Source organism: Podarcis liolepis (genome assembly GCF_965112155.1).
Source record: "Podarcis liolepis genome assembly, chromosome: 10".
Lineage (NCBI taxonomy): Eukaryota > Metazoa > Chordata > Lepidosauria > Squamata > Lacertidae > Podarcis > Podarcis liolepis.
Genome location: NC_139562.1, coordinates 30,716,587 through 30,738,553, shown reverse-complemented (window position 1 = coordinate 30,738,553; position 21,967 = coordinate 30,716,587). Strand labels below are relative to the sequence as shown.

Sequence of the window (21,967 nt, the reverse complement as noted above, 5' to 3'; positions counted from 1 at the left end):
CACTCCATGCCAATGTGTGACTTCTAATTTATTGTTGTGAAAATATACTTAAGTGTTCCGTGCTGAAAAACATGACATCAATGATTCTTTATAACTGTCAAGCTTTGACTATCCCCTATTGCTCTATTCTTGCAAACCTCTGTCAAAGAAATGATACCGTGGGCATTTTCCAAACAGACTTCTTTTAGATTGTGGGTGTATGTCTTTTACATTTCATTAATTAAGGATAATGAGACAAATTACATTAAATGTACGTTTCACATTAACAGAAGGGTGAGTTTTGTTTTGTCAGTAATTAATTTAACAAACAAGTCAAATTCTTAGGAAATTTGGCCTTCCTTCTTTCATTCCAGTGTTTTGACATCACAGCATTGGCCGTATAATTTCCTTTCCCAATGACAGAATAGGCAATTCTCTTCTGTGCTTTGCAGAACATGCTCTTGCAGCGATAACCATATATTAAATTAATCCATGCAGAGTTATTCGTATGTCATGTTTGTATGTTAACAAAAAATATTAAGGGGTCAAGACACAATTGTCTGAGATATTCTTGGTATACTGATTCTATTCTAGAATTCCACAGCTAACAAGCCCAACATATTGGGAAGCTATTCTTATGTATCTTATGAATTAAAATAAACAAAATTAGTGCAATATACCAATGTGATGTTAATCTGGAACAATTTTTCCTTAAACTACAGAATGGCGAATAGATAACAACAACAATAACAATAACAATAATTTATTATTTATACCCTGCCCATCTGGCTGGGTTTCCCCAGCCACTCTGGGCAGCTTCCAACAAAATATTTAAACACAATAGTCTGTTAAACATTAAAAGCTTCCCTAAACAGGGCTGCTTTCAGATGTCTTCTAAAAGTCTGATAGTTGTTTTTCTCTTTGACATCTGATGGGAGGGTGTTCCACAGGGCGGGTGCCACTACTGAGAGGGCCCTCTGCCTGGTTCCATTTAACTTGGCTTATCGCAGCAAGGGAACCTCCAGAAGGCCCTCGGCGCTAGACCTCAGCGTCCAGGCAGAACAATGGGGGGGGGAGAGACTCTCCTTCAGGTATACTGGACCGAGGCTGTTTAGGGCTTTAAAGGTCAGCACCAACACTTTGAATTGTGCTCGGAAACGTACTGGGAGCCAATGTAGGTCTTTCAAGACTGGTGTTATGTGGTCTCGGCGGCCGCTCCCAGTCACCAGTCTAGCTGGTGGAAGAACCCTGAGTGAAAGGCTGGGAACTGATCTCCAGGATGAGAGACTTGGAAAGGAAAGGAAATCTCCCAGGGCAGAGCATGGGCAGGGGTCCTGTCAGTTTTCTGTGGGGGGGGGGGATTAAAAGCTACTTTTGGCTAGGGAGACTATTCTGTATTTGTGCACTATTTTTGTACTTTAGATACGCTGCTGTCAAAAATGCCAAAAGGCCAGACAGGAAAATGCTCACATCCCAGTCTAGCCCACTGCGTGGATTCCTTTGTTCATCACTCAGAGGTCTTGTTATTTAGGGCTGATAAACTGAATGAATGAATGGCATCCAAGCACGAGTACACTGGCACTCCAATCGTAACGCCATTGACCCTGGTGATCCACATGGGGACAGCATATCAAAATACGATATACATGCTGATAACCTTTTTTGTACAGCAACTAATAAATAAGATGAAATATAATATGCATAGGTCAAAACTTCATGACTGATCTCCTGGGGGGGGGGGGCAGGATTAGAAAGCCACCACATAATTTTGGCCTGAGCGCATTGGATCTCAAATACAGGATGCATTTGAACATGCTATCCCTTACAGGGAGTGCTGAGGTGGAGAGGGCAGGCATGCTCATGCTCCCATCCATGCAATATGCTGGATCAGTGGGGAATTTTTTTTATCCAATCTGGCCCCAAATGGAACCGACAGGTTTACCAAGATCTTGCCCACTGTTTGTCATGTAATGAATCATGTCCTGATTCATTATAGAATGAAGGCTCAAAAGCATGTTGTAGATTAGACAAATTTTTTAGTTAATCAGATTTCCCCCCTGAAAACACTTAATTGCTGCCCTTGATCTAATAATTTCTTAATATTCAAATTTAGTTGTAAAAGAAATCAAACCATAGATGTGAATTATTGTTCGGTTGAAATTAAATCAGGCTAGATTTAAGTACTTTTAAGAACGAGGACTTGCAGGGCTTAATTTTGGCTAGATCATTCCCTATATTAGTATTGTTTTATTGTACTTGCTCTCATCTTCATCTTCCTATTGTACCTTTAATTAACACATTTTAAAGTTTTAAATAACACAGATCACTGATAAAAGCTTGCAATTGAAAAAGTAGACAAAGGGGAAAGCAACAAGACAAAAGGGCAGGGTTGATAAAGACTATGGTTAACACACGTATGCGGTTGGATGCAATTAAGTACAAACTTAAATAAATTACAGCCTATGATCACCAAAATTATAGTGTATCGCAAGTAGAGAGCAAGAAGGGCTAGGGCAGACCAATGTCAGAGGTGCCTGTTCACTGACAGTAAGGGGTTCAGTAACACGTACTCAGATGACTCAAGGAACCAGGGCACAACACCACAAGTTATATGAGAAACATGAGTGCTTCCTAACCCCAGTTTTAGCAAACAGGAAATGGGTTATCAAACTTATCAGCTGTAGTTCAGCAGTCCCTATGAAGCCTAACATTGGAAGGAGTTGGTATTCAGAAGGCTGCGAATATGAAATATTAATTCTCTAACAGCAGTGTTTGTCTTTGTCTTTGTGCATGGAATTTTCTTGGCAGGGATACTGGAGTGGCTTGCCGGTTCCTGCTCCAGGTGGATCACGTTTGGTCAAAACTCTCCACTATGACCTTTTAGTGATGTATGGAAGTGAGAGCTGGACCATAAAGAAAGCGGATCGCCGAAGAATTGATGCTTTTGAATTATGGTGCTGGAGGAGGCTCTTGAGGGTCCCATGGACTGCAAGAAGATCAAACCTATCCATTCTTAAGGAAATCAGCCCTGAGTGCTCACTGGAAGGACAGAGCGTGAAGCTGAGGCTCCAATACTTTGGCCACCTCATGAGAAGAGAAGACTCCCTGGAAAAGACCCAGGGAAAGATGGAGGGCACAAGGAAAAGGGGATGACAGAGGATGAGATGGTTGAACAGTGTTCTTGAAGCTACCAGCATGAGTCTGACCAAACTGCAGGAGGCAGTGGAAGACAGGAGTGCCTGGCGTGCTCTGGTCCATGGGGGTCACGAAGAGTCGGATGCGACTAAACGACTAAACAACAACAACAGCAGCAGTGTTTACATTACAGTCCTGAAAAGCCAGCTTGTGGTTTACACTATCAATGGCTACTAGTCAGAATGGCTATGTTTTACCTCCACAGTGAGTTGCTGGGAATCACAGGTGAGCAAAGTGCTGCCGCGCTCATGTCCTGCTTGCAGGCTTCCCACAGGCACCTGGTTGGCCACTATGAGAGCAGGATGCTGGATTAGATGGGCCATTCACCTGATCCAGCTGGCTCTTCTTATGTTCTGCCACAGAGTGGTCCAACATGCAACCCAAGAGCCACATGTGGCCCTCGTATTTTTTGGCAGCCCTCAGCAACATTTGACGGCCCCTACAGGACAGTGTTCTTGAAGCTACAAACATGAGTCTGACCAAACTGCGGGAGGCAGTGGAAGACAGGAGTGCCTGGCGTGCTCTGGTCCATGGGGGCACGAATTGTCGGACATGACTAAACAACAAAGCAGGCCTCGAACTGCCTTCCCAAAGCTGGGTAAGGGAGACGCTGGGCTTTGGGAAGGAGGCATGAGGGCTCTGACTGGGTCCTAGAGTCCTCCTTCCTCATTCCCAAAGCCTTGTTAGCACTTTTCCAGCTTTGGGAAGGAGATGGAAAGGCTCTAGGACCTGGCCAGAGCCTCATTCTTCCTTCTCAAAACCTGGCGCCTCGCATAGCCAGCTTTGGCAAGGTAGCATAAGGGCTGAGTTGGCAGGGGGGGGGCGTCAGATTTTGGCCTTGCTGCCCAATAAGGTAGTGTGCAGCCCACAGGTTCCATGCTGAAATACATTTGCGGCCCACTTGTTATGAAAAGCTGGGCTGCCCTATTCCGCCAGCAAGCAAGACAAAGGAAGCATAATTTGAACTGATGGAATATAATAATGTTTCAGTCTACAGTTTAGCTGTAAAACCAGGCAAAAATAATGCAACCTGAGTGCTCTTGACTTTAGCATGCACAGAGGACTATGATTAGAATGCATGCAGACATTAAAGCACTTGCCCGCTGATCTTAACCGTTAATGTGTGTGAAGTAGTAGTGGGGACAATGAGTACAGGAGAGGTCTTCTAGGTCAGAAAGAAGGGTTTCCTGGATTTTCAAAAAACTGGCACATATGACACAGACATCAGAACAGGTAACATATAATTATTCTTTCTGGTCTGGAAAATGTCTTTTCGGCAGAGATTATACGCTACCATATATAGTCAGTGGTGGCACCCCCATCGAGACAGGCAAAGTAAGCATCTTAACCCGACACATGGGTAAGTTTCACCTGAAATAAGATTAGGCGCCCTGACAGTTCAGCTAGCTGGTGACTCAGTGTGGGTAGCATGAATCATGCATTCCACATTAGCAGAGATACATTAATATCTCATACCAAATGCCAAGACAGGCATCCCAAAGGGAGAACAAATTCTTATGTTTGCAAGCAGCAAAAACCAAATGAAGCCTAATGCAGGGTAAAATGTAACCTGTACATTTGGAGATGCTCTTCCTAGGTTGGGAATCGGTCTCTCTCCTGAACTGGTGATCAGTGATGTAGTGAGGAGGGGATGCATGAAGAGTGCAGCTCCAGGACTTCTTTCTGAGCAAGGGTGATGACATCATCTGCCAAGGTGCTTTGATAACTGACAGTCTTTCCTTGCTCTGACAAGTCAATGATGTGATAATGAAGCTTTCATGTTTGTTTGCGGCATGTTAACATAGAGGAAGTCAGACAAGGAAGAAAACAACCAAGCAGAGGCTGGGTACTTTTTTCCTTTTCTTTGATGGGGTTCCTCCTTTGTGCTAGCACTTCTTTGCAAGATTGTTAGCAGTTCTAATTTATAGCTAAATGTAATTTTAAAAATTGACTGGTTGAAGGTCTTTTGTTAAAGCTCAGTGTATTCTACCTGTTGAACCTATGCCGTCAAAGCAAGCACCACTGAATCCACTGGAAACTATACCTAGGACTGAAATCCCAATAATCCTTTTAGATGGGTAGGGGTGATAACTGCTGCTTGACGTTTTGCACTCCCTTGGGGCCAGGGTGGCTAAGGAAGCCGCTACGATGAGCTCCTGCACTTCAAAATTTATCACTACATAGGGATGGGGAGGGGGATTCAATTTAGGCAAATTGATTTGAATGGATTGGTTTTGCTGATCATTTTATTGTTTGATTCTTTTTCTAAACTGCTTTGAGGGGTGTATGCATTTTATGAAATAAACAAATGAAATTATGAACATTCAGTTCACCTTTAAAGGTGCACCCAACGAATATGCAATATGTGAGCCAAAACACAGCCATCCTTCAAAATTCAAACTTATCTGAGTTTTGCAGTGTTTTCTCCAGCCAAGTAAAACGCACGCACCTGGGTAAAGTGTGCTTATACATGCATACATAACATTAAACAATGCATTATATTATGGATAATTGCTTTGCAAAAATGTGTATAATGGGAGAATTTTGCACTAAAATGCTGGTGGATTTTCAAGAGGGCTTATTTATTTTTAAGCAACTGATGTGGAGATGTGGAATACTAACTACTGGAAAAATGAGAAACAGAGAGAAACTTAAGCTGACGGATCTGTCCACCCCTACCACTACAGCACTATTGAAGATCTGCTGAAATATAGGGCTACCTTTTCAAAATTGCCATCTGATTTTGTACGCTCAGCTTTAGGTGTCTTTAAGGACTTTGGTTCTCAATAATTTGTGTGTATAAGTTCCTTTAAGATAAGGTGTTGCTGGGCATGTACCATCAACCACAAGTGAGTCCTTGAAAAGAAAACCAGTCATTGCAGGAGATCAGGTCACAAACAGGTGGAAGAGGGAACAGCTTCATGTTTGGGCAACAGCTGCCGAAGACTGGCCACGTTCACACCTGGGATCCTGCAGCTTAATCCTACCAAACAACTGGAGAGAGGCTCCAAATGCCAGACTTATCATTTCTTTCTGCAGTTGCATGTTTTATTTAACCCTACGTCTGCACACACGAACAAATGCTTTCATTTTAGGAGCTGTCTGATTTCTTAAGGGAAACGGCAAAGAAGGAAAATATTGATTTAGGGCCTTTTATTTTAAAATTCACTCCATAAGCCAGGAAAGGGGGGGGGGAGAGAGATAATAAAGTTCTAGTGATGTCAATTCTCTTTGCCATGGCAACTGTACATTTTTAGTGACAGCGGAGTCTTCCTCCTGAAGCTGCTAAACTGCATGGGGAGTGGGGGCGAGAAGGGCAAGGAACAGACAGTGGGATTTATTTAGGTAAAACTGTAACTCTTAAAATTTGCAGGCGAGAGAAGACAAGGAAGATAGCTGAGTAAACAAAATAGGCATATCTGCTCTTATGGATGTAGCCAGGAGGGTTGTTTTATATATTTTAGTTTAGATTTATAGCTTGACCTAACTTAAGAGCTTAGAGCATGTTGCAGTGGAGCACTATCCACAAATGACTGGTTTTGTTGTTATGCCTCATTTTCATACAGGGTGTGATCCCCACAGACAGAGATATTGCAGCTATCTACTGTTCTGTAGCCTCTTCTCAAAAGAGAACATGCTGCCTCTCTTTTCAGTCCCACCCACCCAAAGTAAACTTGGGAATTCAAAGGTAATGATTGAAACTTTGGAGTTTGACTTTCGAAACGCCAAGGTAATTTCACACCAAACATTCCCCTTTCTGTCTCTCTTTCATGAGAATGCTATAAAGAGAGTCATAGATTTCTAAAGGGACCACGAGGGCCATTTAGTCCAACCCCCTGCAATGCAGGAATCTTTTTGCCCAACGTGGGGCTTGAACCCACAGCTCTGAGATTAAGAGTCTCGTGCTCTACTGAGATACCCTGCATGTGGGGGTGTTTTAGGCTGCTTGCTTCCGAGGAGTGCTTTGCAGCATGGATCCTAAAAGTCAGGTTGCCAGCATTTCCTTCCACTCCAATATTTGTTTATCATTTGCTCCTTACGTTTACATACCACCTTTCTGACAAGGTACCAGAGGTGGCTTACATTTTTAAATGTTAATGGAAAACATATGGCACAAAATATTATTGGGCTGACTTCAGGAGCTGATGGAACAAGATCTTGCCAATATCTTCTTATATATCTGATCCGTGGCTGTGGATGTCATTTACTGCTGCTGTTTGCATATGACTGATGCAAACACATCAGCAGGGCCAATTGTGTGGCTCTGTCCCTCATGATCAGCACCCACCCTTTCAATCATGTAGGAAAGAGCAACATTCATGGACCCCATCAGCAACTTAGCACCCTAAAGCCATGTGGGAGTGCTCCACGAGGAAATAGCTCCCACCAGTCATAGAATCATAGAATTGTAGAGTTGGAAAGGATCACAAGGGTCATCTGCTCCAACCACCCTGCAACGCAGGAATCTTTTGCCCAATGTGGGGCTCCAATGACATTAAGAGTCTCATGCTCTACCAACTGAGCTATCCTGACTTGAACTGTAGGAGAAATGACTATCGTTCTTTGGTAGACTTCTGAAAACAGTATCTAATGGGGCACGTCACAAAAGGAATGGGCCCAGATCTTCTCTGGCCTCTTGTAAGTCAAGCACTAGCACACAGGCTATCATAGCTACATGTGAAGGAGGCCTACCTTATGAGGAATGTGGTGGAAAGGGAAATTGGTATGAGCTGTTTGCTAGGAAGCAGGAATGAGCCAGAATGCAGTTAAAGAGATGGAGAAAGATTAGAGCCCCAAGTGAGGGATCTTTAGGACAAGTTCACTGAGATAGTCATTCTAGATGTGGGGTAAAGTTAGCTTGAATTTGACTACATGAGATCTAATTCTGGCTTCATGACATTAAGGTTGTGCAGCAGGTTTTAACATCTGTTTTGTGAAATACGAGCCACATTTTTTACCATTAATCTCTGGTATATCTCTATAAAGATAGCTGCATTAAAGGTTGCCTTCCACTTTGGGATTTGAAACTAAGTCACAACTAGCATGGCAGGCTCGCTTGGAGCTGGTTCAAATTTGGGGATCAAGTTTGAGTTAGCTTCCAGTGTTTGTATCTGTTGTAGGTTAAAGACATAGGATTGCAGCCCTACACCTACACACACACACACACACACACACACACACACACCAATGGAAATTTATGCATAGGCTCTGTTGGGTCTGCTCATTAGTGTATCCCAAGTCAATGTGGGCTTGTGCATTCACGCTACTGCTTCACTCTGCAATTAGGAAATCTGGAACCACCTTGGCTCCCACCTCCCACCCTTCCCTACCTCTGGAGTTAATTCTGCCTTCACTGTAATTAAGGGGAACATCAGCATCAATATTAACGGCGGTTTACGCAATCCTAGGTCCAATTAATCCAGGATACATTTCCCTCCAATGTGATAAGATTCAGATTGTTCTGAGTTAACTTTTGTTTATTATAAACGGTTATCAGTTCATAGGCAGAATCACAAGCAACAGAAGACAGTTCCAAGGTACCATTCAGAAGCAATGGCTTTTGGAGTCATTTTGGTAGGTGCACACGTCATGTGGACTTCCTTCCATCTGCTCTTTAGACCCCCCATCATGGCACAGGCTCTTGCTGTGAACAATTTTTGCCTCAGTTCTCTACAGCAAAAGTGTTTTTTTTAAACAAAAAAGGCACCCATACATATATTACTTTGCCATATATGTTATTTAAATATTAATTCATATATAATTGGTGCTGTCCCAAGAGATGCCTCATTGCTTTTCCGTTTTCTGAAGTGTTGTTTGTTGATTTTGAGCAAGTTGTTTGCTGCTAGATACAGACTAAGTGCACAAAAGCTGCAATCCTAGCCATGTTTACTCACAAGAAAGTGCCACCGAATTCAATGAGCCTTACTCTGACGTAAAATGGGTTAGGAATGCTTCTTACTGTGAATATTAAAAACCAATGGAATGCATCATTCATTATTGCTCTTTTCAGATGGAAATTAGCTTGGGCCATTATATTTCAGCAGACACACGAACATACGCACACATGGCTATTTTCTGAATAGAATATGTGTTTATGAAATAAAGTGCTGCAATTTTTTTTAAAAAAAGGATTTATATGCAATTAAGTGGCAGGAGTAATTCATACAATACAGGACACAATGTGCAAATATCAGCAGGGTGCTAAACTGGCCCTGCCTGGTGCCAGAGTGAGGGAAACAAGACTGGATGCGGGTTTATACTGAAATGTGAAATTAAGTTAGTGAGATAGGCTGCAATCCTAACCCCATTTACCTGGCAATAAGCCCCACTGAATTCAATGACACTTACTTCTAAGTAGACATGGTGAGAATTGCAGCTATAGATGACTTTGTGCTGAGCCATTAACCACTTTATTAACTTTGTCCTTATGGTGTCACAGGACTCTTAGTCGTTTTTGCTCCGGGAGACTAACAGTGCGACCCCTCTTGAAAGTCATTAATTTTGAAAGAAAACACACAGGGAAGGTAAATGAATTGTTGGTGGCTGAGCTATGCGCGTCTGTTGCATGCCACAATGTACATTAACAAATGTAAAGTTTCACATCAGTAGCCATTGAAATGGGGGAAAGACTCTAGCAAAACAAGCAAATTGCTGTGAAATGGAGAAGACCGAATGGAAATGGAAATGAATGGTGGAACATTATTTTCCTAATGTTCACTGGATATTTTCATGTATGCACAGGAATACTAAATGCTGTGTTAACATGGACTGAGAAATAATGGAATGGATGCTGAAAGGAAGGAAGGAAGGAAGGAAGGAAGGAAGGAAGGAAGGGAAGGAAGGAAAGATCTGTAGTGGAGGAAAATGGGATTTCTCCCAACACACCTGTGTGGCTTGCTTCTAGTATTTGAACATAGGCGCTTTCATAGTGGTGTAGCAATACAACTGCTATCACATTTGCAAAGTTAAGCAGGGTCCAGTATGCTTTCAAATTGGATGAGGGACCGTGTATTGAGATTCCTGTATTGCGCAGGGGGTTGGACTGGGTCTCTTCCAATTCTATAATTCTTCCTCCCTACATAATCATTTTGGTCACACATTTTTAAATATCACCATGAAATGAGTGAAATGCATTCTGAAGCTTTTGTTTTAGTCCATATGGTCACGTCAATGCAATGTCTAGCATCAGTGTTGGCTGCCGTGTCTGCTCAGGAAGTTGTGTGCCGGCCCTTGATTGTGCAGCATAACCTTTCCCAGCATATGTTCTCCTATCACTGGGATGGCATAGCAATATGCAAGCTGACCAGGGCACATGGGCACACCGAGCCCATTGTACAGTTGCAGGCTCATCTGCATAGATTTCATTCGGATGAAGTTGAGGGCCTTTGGATGTTGAACTGCTTGTTGGAACAAGGCTGTGAGATAGTGCCTGACTGAATATGTTGAGCAGGCAGGCGCTGTTGGGGAAAACGAATTCCTAACAACAGATGGTATTTATATCAAACGTCTTTCTGGAGCTGGCATAAGAGGCTGAACTGCATTTTGGGGTACAGCTAGATTTAGCTGCTCCTAGTCTTTTGGGATTCATTGACTTCTGACTGGGCCAACTGCTTGCCTTGTCCCCCCCACCCATGGATTAGGTAAAGGTAAACGGACCCCTGACCATTAGGTCCAGTCCATTAGGTCGACTCTGGGGTTGCGGCACTCATCTCGCTTTATTGGCCGAGGGAGCCGGTGTACAGCTTCCGGGTCATGTGGCCAGCATGACAAAGCTGCTTCTGGCGAACCAGAGCAGCACGCGAAAACACCGTTTACCTTCCCGCAGGAGTACCTATTTATCTACTTGCACTTTGACGTGCTAGGTTGGCAGGAGCTGGGACCAAGAAACGGGAGCTCACCCCGTCACGGGGATTTGAACCGCCGACCTTCTGGTCGGCAAGTCCTAGGCTCTGTGGTTTAACCCACAGCGCCACCCGGGTCCCTCTGCCACCCAGGTCCCTCTGGGTTACCTGTAGATTATTTGGCAGGTATTAAGGATCCAGAAATCAATTCTGAATACCTTCAAGAGGGTATGAGTTTTAAACTGAAATATACATTTTGCGTTTTGTGTGTCTTTTTTTCCTTTTTCCTTTTTTTGCATTACTTGCTTCAAGAGCAAAAGACGGCCATAGATACAAGCTGTGTTTCCTTATGTGGGGGTGGGGGTCCAGAGTAGACATGGACCATAAGGGCCCTGCTGGATGAGACCAAAGGCCACCTAAGTCCAGCGTTGTCTTTCCCATAGTGGCAAATCAGAGGTATCCAGGAAGCCTGCAGGCAGGACAGAAAGGTGATGGCCCTTTCCTATTTTCATTCTCTAGCAGCTGGGACTCGGTAGCACACATCCTCTGCAGCTGCAGGCTATGTATTGCCATCATTACCAGTAGTCAGACTCCTCCTCTATGAACTCACCTAATGATCCCTTTTTAAATTCATCTTTCAAAGTCCCAGACTTTCAGTTGCAAGGAGGTTATAACCCAGACGTTTGCTCACTCTTGGTTCAGTATGATGGGGAATATTATCTGCTCACATGCAGAAATGGCCGGCCTTGGGCTTAGGACCGGTGCGTCTCTCAAAGGGGAAAACAATTTCTCATTTGCACATGCCACTTAATTTGACTGTATGACATTTGAAATTGGCCAGCGCTGAAGATTGCGGCTGGACTAAACGGCGAGGACAACAGAAGCTGCTAGACGGCAATAAAGCATCGAGGCTGATTTAAAATAAGCCAGGTGGCTGGCAATGCTGTGCTGACTCACTAGGCTGAATACAAGCAAATAAATGCTGCAACCATTCAGGCAAGGGGCCTGCTGTCTGCTCAGGTTTGAACCCACTGCCAGTTCAGCCAGTGAGTTGCGGATACAGGTGATAGATGATTATTCTCAATGGTGAGGGGGGGAAAGTGTTTCTATGCGTGCTTACAGGATGGAGAGGGAAGTCTGGTCCTCGGAGCAACAATGCTCTCCCCTTCATATAGCCCATTTTATAAAGGAAACTATTCTGCAAAGCTGCGCCCACCAACGCAGGCAGTGAATTCTCGCCAACCATTTGACTAGCAAATCCTTACGGGCCCCTTGCTCAGGGTGGAATGAGACACGTGAAGTGGAAACTAGCACTTTACTATAGCAACTTGGCTGTTAAAAACACTCAAATGTCAACATGTCCCTGAGGTGTGCTTAGGTGGGCCAATAGGATGCAAAGGCAGAAGCACAATGTTTTGGGTTTGTTTTTTTTATGAAGATGCTCTGAATGCCAACACTGTAAAAAAAAAACCGACACCGATTTGATCAAGGAGATTCTTCTCTGTTCCCACCTGCCTTACTTCCGTGCCTTATATTTTCCAGCAAGTGCCCATAATTATGCCCAGAGGGGAGCCATATATTACAGGGATCTCTGTGGGGAGTACATGTGTTTCTGTCTCTTCTGTAAGCACAGACTTATTGCATTTTTCCCCACAACACATATCCATCTTTTACAGAGAGCTGGCCATAAGGTATCAGGGCAGAACAGAGTTGAATGAACCTACCATCCAGCTCCAGACAGGCTATTCTCCTGGATGCAGCCTATTTACACAGAACTCAAGAGGAGCAATGAGACCACAGACTGAAGTATATGAGATTCAAATCTATATTCATACTTGGCTTGGCCCTGCACTGTGTTCAAAGCACGCTGATAGATAGTGCCCAGTTCCCATATTGACAGCTTTTATCCAACGGTTCTCAGAATTTCAAAAAGAAGGCAGGAACTTACCCAGCCATAACAATGAAGAAATCCAGCCGGTTCCAAGTGTCTCCAAGGTAGCATTTCTTGCCAAAGATCCCCAAGGCCACCATTTTAAAAACCATCTCCATAGCAAAGAAAATGAAGATGAAATCGTCAAAAACCTGAAAGACCCATAAGAATAAGTGAGGTGGGTTTCAACTTGTCTCCACGGCTATTTTCCCTCTACCTTATACTTGACAACATTTTGAGCAAGTCTTAATTTCAATACTCAGAACAAACTGTCAGGTGCTGGTGTGGTTGCTCGAGAGCAAACAGGCAAGACTCCAACCTGTCTTTATTATTAGTGAAAACTATTTACAGTGAAGAGCGTCGCAGGTTCATGTCTGGCTCACTCGCTAGCAGAATCTGGGAGTGGGCGGTCCTTATACCTCCCCCAGAATAACAGTCGCATGACCTCCAACCTTCTCCTCCCTTCCCTGCGCCTAAACCTACTGTGCAGCATGGGCGCTGGCAAAAGGGTACTTCTCTCCCCTCCGGTTTGCTCAGGCTCTGTGTTGAGGCTCTCCCTAGCATCCCCTGCTCCCACCACTTCCTCTCCACTGGAGATGGGGCTTCCGTCCTCGCCAGAGGAGGAACTGCTTCGCAAGATTTTCGGAGGTTCCCTATAACACAACTGCCCTTCCACCTCCCAGCTCTGAGCTGATGGCAGTTCCCTGACATAAACATACACTGACATAACATTATTCTACACTGTATTTGGGATGTTTCATTGTTGTAAATGGCAGCAATCACTTCTTGTAGCAGCAATGTGGTCTGGTCTTGCATTGGAAAGCACAAAAGCAGATGTGCTGGTTCAGACAGAGAAGCCAGAAGTATTGCTAAGGCAGGCAAGGAAGAGGGTGGCTCTTTCCTCCCCTCATTCTGTTGTAGGGGAGAAGGGAAGAAACAGCAGTGTTGCCTGTGTTATTTGTGTACAGGGCAAAGGAAGGGAGATGGTAGAAACCTACAGGATAAACCTGTGATAAACCAGGCTCCCAAGTTTTGAGAACAAAGGGTTCACCAATCTACTCTGAAGCAAGAGTGGCTTGGCAGTCTGAGAAACCCCAAGCGGGTGGGTTAGAGGGGGCAACATGGTGGTTCACCTACTGCCATTATGGAGAAGGAGTTACTTACCTGCAAAATTTTACATCTGTTGGAGAGGCAGTCCATATCATCACAAGGCTGGTACATCCCAAGGGTCACACAATTCAGTAGGATCACCATCATACTGACAAACTCAAACCAAGTGGGAGGAAGAAATAAAGTCAAGGAAAAACACTCAGCCACAAAGAGTGCAACCAAGTCCAAGTTCTGGCAGAATAAAAGCATTTAAAACACACATACAAATCCCATACACAACAAAAACAAATCCCTCAAACACCTCACTTCAGGCTATGCAGCGGGTACACCACCAGACCAAAGGGGCTTCATACAAATTATACATCAGGTGGTAAATCTGTTCCTGAGTAAAACCACTTCAGGTTGCTGATGGAGGAAGGAGGAAATCACATGGAATAAAGCAAAGTCCTGTATGAATGTAAATCTGAATGCAATATTCAACATGATAAAACGCAAACATCAATTTTTAAGCGTCTGATAAATCCTTTTCAAACCAGATATAATAAACATATTTTATGACATTCTGCATGCATAGGCTGGAAAGAACACCAGAACAGTAGGTTTATATGAGGAGGATTCTTTCTTTTCCCTTTTTGTAGCATCAATTTATTTTCTTTCCATCTCGCCCATTAAGAAAACTCAATAAACAACCCTCCCCCCGCCCCACAAATGACAAAATATATTATAACTTACAGTTACAATTCTCCTCACATTTATTATGGTTCACTTAGCATCAAATAACATCAACCAAAAGCAGTATCATTCAACACACTTGGTACAAACATATAAACCCTCTTCATGCATTGGCAGACAAGCAGGGTTGTGTGTTAACACCCCATGCCAACCACTTCCATGGGTTGAGGCCACATCTGCAGCTAAGGAGTCTGCCAAATGTATGTAGGTTTCAGCTCATGGGAACAGCCTATGTGAATTTGGCAGGTTGTCCTGCAGCTGACATGCCTTCAACTCGTGAGCAGCCTTGGAGAGGGTCAGGGCGAATGTGCATAGTGCTGCTCTCCTCCCTTGAGTGATCATTGCGATGAGTTTGACAGCGCCTGAAGAGGGCCAAGTTCAGAGATTCTGCTTCCAATCATTATTATTATTAATTGCCTTCCACATACATAGAAGGCGAAGTAGAAAATATAATAAAAACAGCTAAAAACCAGTTTAAAACAGCATGGAAAATAACAGAAAAGTAATGTTAAAAACAATACAAAGTAGACACCCATGGCAGTAACACATTCATTCAATTGGGAAAGCTTGTTGGAAACAAATATGTCATCCGTTGTTTCTGGAAAGTGCAGATACCGGGCACCTGTTGTATCTCAACAGAAATGCTATTCCACAGGAAAGGGACAGCCACACTAAAAGCCCTGCTCTGAGTTACTGCACTGCAGTAAAACAATTGGATTTCTGCCTCCTGTGTTGACTTGTAATTTGGTGAATTAATCCATCCATTATCAATACATCCCAATGTTTTGAGGCCTGTCCCCTTCTACTGGCGTTTCCATATCTGTGCAATCTTTTTATTTCTTAAGAACTGCTGGATCAGAGCAAAGGCTCATCTAATCAAGCATGATGTTTTCCACAGTAGCCAACCAGATATCTCTGGGAAGTCTACAAGCAGGGCATGAGCGCAACAGCTCTCTCTCCTCCCGTTGCTCCCCAGCAAACGGTCTTCAGAGGCATACCGCTTCTGATCCTGGAGGTCATCCTGACTAGTGGCCATAGATAGCCTTAACCTGAATTTGAATAATTCACTTTTAAAGCTGTCCAAGTTTAACCATGTGTTGCTTAAAGAAACACTTGTTTTTTGTCTATCCTGAATCTCCCATCATTCAGCTTCACAAGATGCCCCTCGGTTTCTGTTTGGTAATAATAATAATAATAATAATAATAATAATAATAATAATAATAATGAAATTTTATCTGTATCTTTCTCCATACCATGCCATCTTCATCTCCATACCACAATTACTTGCTTTTCTCCCCAAAACTCTTTCCCCATAGGGGAGTTGCTTCAGACCCTTAGGCATTTTGGTTGCCCCTTTCTGCATCCAAAATTCTGTAAATCATTTCTCAGCAGCAAATGAGGAAGAAGTGCCTGCTTGAGGTGTATGTCCACACTGAAGCAATAGATTGAAGAAATTAGAGAGGAAAGATTGGTTTGGAGGAATTGTCTATCCTACAGTGGAGGCCAATGAAAACTAGATTGCTTTCAAATGAGTCTTCTCTTCCTCTCTCTCACAAGAAATTAGGGATACTAATTTCTTCCAATTGCCACACTGGAAGGAACAGAACACTGGTTCATCTAAACCGTTATTTTGCTCCCAACAGTGACCAAAGCTGGATGCAACTTCCATAATGGGCTTAATTATGCTACACTTTAACTAGGGGAAAAATATGTTTCTTTACCCCAGCTGGTAATCAGTAAACATCCTAAAGCATGAGGATTGATAGCCCTTGTAATTGTTTTCCTAGCTGCTGCATGTTGCCCTGGCAGATGCTTATCAGACTAAATGGCAAAACATTCATTTCTGGAGGCTCATACCAAGATAATGCCTAATAATCAATAGCCAGAGACTCGGAGTCATTTTATTGTAGTTTTCTGATAGTCCCCCCACCCAAAATGACTTTGCAGATTTCACTAAATGCCACTTCTCTTTGTGTATTATGAAGCACTGGAAACACACAAAAGCATGGATTATTATTTACACCCCTTTTTATTCTATATAATCCTGCACTGATTTTCCCCCTTCCCAGACTGAACTATCCTAAATCCAGATTTACATTTCTGCTAAAAGTTTTCTAAATTGCTGTTGCACTGGCAAGCAGCCCTAAATTCAATGAAAGTGCTTTAATGCCCTTTGTTTTGTAGCTTATACATTTAAATTTCATTTAAATGAGAATAAAGCCCCTATTATTCCTCCTTGTAAAGAGCTACTGAAACCCATGAATATTACAATCAACATCTATACAGATAAAAGGAGACCGGGTTTTACTAGAATGCACAGTTTTGAGGAAGATTTAAGATACGCTGCAGTCTGTTGCTCAGTGGGAATAGCAAATAGGCTGAGAAAGATATAAGGAGAAGCAAGTAGAGGAATGCAACTTGATAGTTCATTCCTGAATGCATTTACTTACCTGCTTCCTTCCAAACAGATGTGCTTGCAGGCTTATGTCCTAATCCTAAAGTGGTAAAGGATGCACATGCTACTGAATCTAATGGGACTGAATTTCATGCCCTGATTCAGTTTAAGACCATGAACGCAGAAAAGCAAACACCCTTAGCGTATCTCTGGTTGGATGTGGCATTGTACTGATAATTGGTTTGGGGAAATTGGGAAGGCTGAATCCAGACCACTGCTGCCCTTTGTCTTCTTCCCAAACACATCAACAGAGGTTTTAAGTCTGGGAAAATGCATGTGCAACAGCCCAATAAAAAGGTAAAGTTAAAAGGTAAAGTACCCCTGGACAGTTAAGTCCAGGCAAAGGCGACTATGGGATGCGGCGCTCATCTCGCTTCAGGCCAAGGGAGCCAGCGTTTGTCCACAGACAGCTTTCTGGGTCATGTGGCCAGCATGACTAAACAGTGGCTGCCATTTAGCTTCCCACCACAGCAGTACCTATTTATCTACTTGCACTGGTGTGCTTTCAAACTGCCAGGTTGGCAGAAGCTGGGACAGAGCAACAGGAACTCACTCCATCACGCAGATTCAAACCGCCGACCTTCTGATCAACAAGTCCAAGAAGGTCAGTGGTTTAGACCACAGCGCCACACGTTCCCGCACATGTATGTATAGTACTGGATTGAGTCTCCCACCCTAGTGATTTCCACAAACATACCCCATTTCTTTTGCTCATTTAAGTGATTGCTCTATTCAACACTATGGAGAAAGGAAAGGGCAGACACTTAGGGATGTTACCATGGCAGGGCAAAACCTGCCCCCTTAACTCTGGACATTGTGGGCAGGAGAGGAAATCCCATGGAGGAGTGCAGTTAAGATGCATCTCTGAGAAGAAGACTCACTGAGAGAGATTCTCCATAAGTTTTTGAAATATACAGCTCCATTTTTCCAATCTATATAAAGGGAATTGGGGACTTGCAGCTTATGTTCCAGAAAGTTCTACATTTCTCATATAAGGTCTATACATAATTTACAGTGTACCCTCTTAAGTTCTAAAATAAGCAACCGTAAAATGAGGAACTCCTTTCAACATAACTGTCCCGACATCTTGAATTCCTACTGGCATTGCAGAACAGGAACAGTTCCAGTTTCCATCCACCAAAAGCTTGGAACAAACATATGTACGTTCCCTCAGGGAAGAGAAGCTGGTAGCGGAACCTGATCTGCCTTGGCTTCGGTTTTTGTCCAGGAATGTTTCAGCAGCCAAACTCAATGGTCCTCTGCCCTGCATTTTGCTCCGGAGAGGCAGCAATACGCTGTGTGCCAGTTCTCCTGTCTGTGTTAAATTGTTTGAAGATTGCAAAAAAGTATTCCAGACTATCACTTGGCAGTCTAATGATGCAGAATGGATACTTCAGAGGTGAAATGCACATAGATGACCAGGATAACATCGCTGTATCTTTATTTTAATTTATACCAAATATATAAACCTCAGGACAGATACATAACTACAAAATGAGTAACACAGGTTGGTCAGATCAGCAGGATCTTCTCAGCAGTTACTTAAGCAGCAGACACCATCTAACTTTGACAGTCACATGGAAGCATGAAACCTTTTCAACAGTGCAATCCTGTGCATGTCTACTCAAAAGTAAGCTCCATTGATTTCAATGAGACTTTCTTTTTAAAAAAATAGTGAGTAAATGGGTTGGAAACTCAAGTTGTGTGTGTAAATTTCCTTTTAAATGCTTCATCTGAGATGGAGAGAGCAGGAAGAGGCTATTCTCCTGCTTGTGGACTTCCAGGGCCACTTGGCTGGCCACTGTGAGAAACAAGATGCTAGACTAGATAGGCCAGCAAAGCTCTTCTCATATGCTATGCCTCCATTTGCACAATACCTTGAAAGCATTATCATGCCACTTGAAACAGTCCTGGCTTCCATCAAAGAATCCTGGGAACTGTAGTTTGTTATGGGTCCTGGGAGTTGTTAGGAGATCCCTATTCCCCTCACAAAGATACAGTTCTAAGTATTTTAACAATCAATCCCTCTTCTCAAGTAACTTTGGGCATCGCTTTCTGTTCCACCCTGTGGTCGACACACACAGCTCTGTTTCCATTCTGCTGCCGTTGGGTTTCTGCCAAAAACTATGTTATTCATCTTGCTGTCTGCTGTGGTGAAATTACATAAATCAAGTAATGAATTACAGTCATTACATAAGTTACATTGCCGTTACATTATTCCACCCTATTCATTTCAGAGGAAACACAATGCGAATTTGGGCACAGAGACATAATCGATTATGTATCATTTTCAGACAGTGAAAACCAATTGTATTTGCTGGATCGATCTTAGTTCTGGACAATTTCCACTCCTGTTTTTGTCAGAATCCTCTGCTGTCCCTTTGGGGCAGTGGGTGACTTTCACACACACCCTTCAGTCTGTGGCACCACAGGCAAAATTTAGCATAAATTGAGTGAAAAGCCGTATCAGTCATGGAGGGGCTTAAATATTTATATGACCAATTCCAGCATGTCCAAAAGGAATGACGAGAGATAAAAGAAGTCAAGTGAGAAAAATAGAACTCTGTAAATCTCTCTCCATGTCCTATCCACCTACACACACACGGAATCAAGAGCATTCAGAAAGGGTTAATTATAACTATCTGCTTCCTTCAATGTGTCTCACCACTGTCAGCCACAGGGACTATCTCTAGTCACCACGGCAACAAACTTGAACCAGGTTTATAATCCTGCTTTTTGCTGTATCTCATTCTCCACCCCTTTCTATTTCTCTTCCCCCTCGCCACCCCCAAACCCTCTCCTGTATCTAAGCGTGTAATTAATTTCAACTTCTGACAAAGCCGGTATTCAAAATCCACATCATTCAGTCAGAAGTTTCATTACTAATTAACTTTCCTCAGTTCAAGTTTTCTAATTAGCAATGAACTTTCCTTTTCTCGCTCCCACCATCCTGGCTGTCCACGTTCCTGCTGTTAATCTTTTTCTCTGTCCTGCTAAATCCCTCCCTTCCTCCCTCCCTCAGAGGCATACAGAAGTCGGTAACCTTTTGAGACAGAGCTGGTCTCTATAGCTGGGCAGTATTTAAAATAAATAAATAATCAAAGGCAAGAACACAGGAATTGTCACACTGGATTAGACTGTCTGTTGGACCAATATCCTCTTTCTGGTCATGCCATGCACCAGATGGTTCCCAGGAACTCGCAAGAAACCCTATTGTGAACGATTATGTAATCACGCACCCTAAGGGGAAGTTTCTTCCTAAAATACCATCCGTTCGCAGGTAGTTCATGTCCTTAAGGAAACAAAGGTTTATGTCTTATTTTATAATAACTTGTGACTGGAAGATGGACTACTCCAATTAAACCATAATTTACACACTCCACTTTAAACGCTTCTGCAGTTCTTCTTTCTGGATCAAACGCCTCCCCTCCTACTTTTCTCTTAGTCCTCTACTTCCTGCTGCATTGGTTCTGCTCCAGTAGCTTTGCACCTTATTCCCACATAATACAAATGAATAAATAAAATGATGGTCCGGAAAGGAAGACCATTAATTTTAATTTCTCGGCGAAAAGTCACTGCAGTTGGTTCCATCTGAAAGAACATGTATGAACCAGATTCATAATTCCCTTTCCATTTTGGTGACAATTACTGCCAATCGCCTCTTGCTTCTCCCCTCAGCTAGTGATTGGCTCGGATCCAGCTGTGACTCTTAATAAGGCCATCATTTCTATTCTGAAATATATGGGTAGAGCTTGGGACTGTCAACTGCTAAAAGCAATAACATCTGAGACACTTAAAGAGTCCCAGGAACATTACAGGTCATAAATGGGGAGTGAACATAAAACAGTGATAATGCATACGTGCATCAGCATCAAATTCTGTAACATATGCCTGAGCTAACCCCACCTCAATCTATTTTTAAAAAACCTTTTCATCATTTCCTAGTAGTTTGGTTCATGGGTGTGAACGTTGTGATCGAGTACACTGAACGCTATACTTAGACCTGGAAAAGCTGGGTTCATGTCCTCACTTAGACTCATGCCAACTTCAAACAATCCCTTTTTGTGTTAAAAAAATTACTTAAATAATGCAGACAGAATACAGATAGAAAAGAAATCCTGCTACACTTAACTGAGGAAAACAGAGCAGAAGCAGTATATCAATTGAAGAGATTTATACTTTATTTACTTCAGACTTTGTATACAACAGAAAGACATTCAACCAACCAGACAGAGGAAAAGCTTCTCCACAACAACACATACACCTCTTGGGTAGCTAACACTCAGAACAGAACTAACCCTTAAATTACACACTGAATGTAGCCAAAAGTTTCCAGCATTTTGCACTCCACTGGATCTCCCTGGCTAAAAAATCATTTGAACTTTCTATGCATGTATTTTTGTAGGTGCTTTTCTCTTTAAAATACATGCCAGTGCTGATTTGGCCCCCATATGTGTATTTAATGAGACAAACATCTACAAAAACACACACAAACAGCACAAATCATACGAGGCCCGCAGCACAATTAATTCATATCTGAGGTTTATTTACAAGTACTAAACTTAAGAATTGTTAGGAACAGCCATCACACAAAGCGCTGGATCTCAATCCAACTTCTGCTACCTGTAATATAAAGTGACTAATGACCTTCCTGATTGGATTATTGGACCAGAGAGGAGCAACAACTAGCCCACCAAGGCCTTTCTTCTAGAAGAAGAAGAAGA

General features: G+C 42.8%; 1 protein-coding gene across 2 annotated transcripts in view; it reads right to left on the bottom strand.

Moving 5' to 3' along the window:
* Nucleotides 1–21,967, bottom strand: part of CACNA1I (calcium voltage-gated channel subunit alpha1 I) — a 370,432-nt gene that overhangs the window by 134,514 nt on the left and 213,951 nt on the right. For both annotated transcript variants that reach the window (XM_083462258.1, XM_083462259.1), the window contains 2 exons: nucleotides 14,110–14,222; nucleotides 12,964–13,097 (listed from right to left, as the gene is read on the bottom strand). In XM_083462258.1, coding sequence (XP_083318384.1) covers nucleotides 12,964–13,097; nucleotides 14,110–14,222 — 247 coding nt within the window. The remainder of the gene's footprint in view (nucleotides 1–12,963; nucleotides 13,098–14,109; nucleotides 14,223–21,967) is intronic.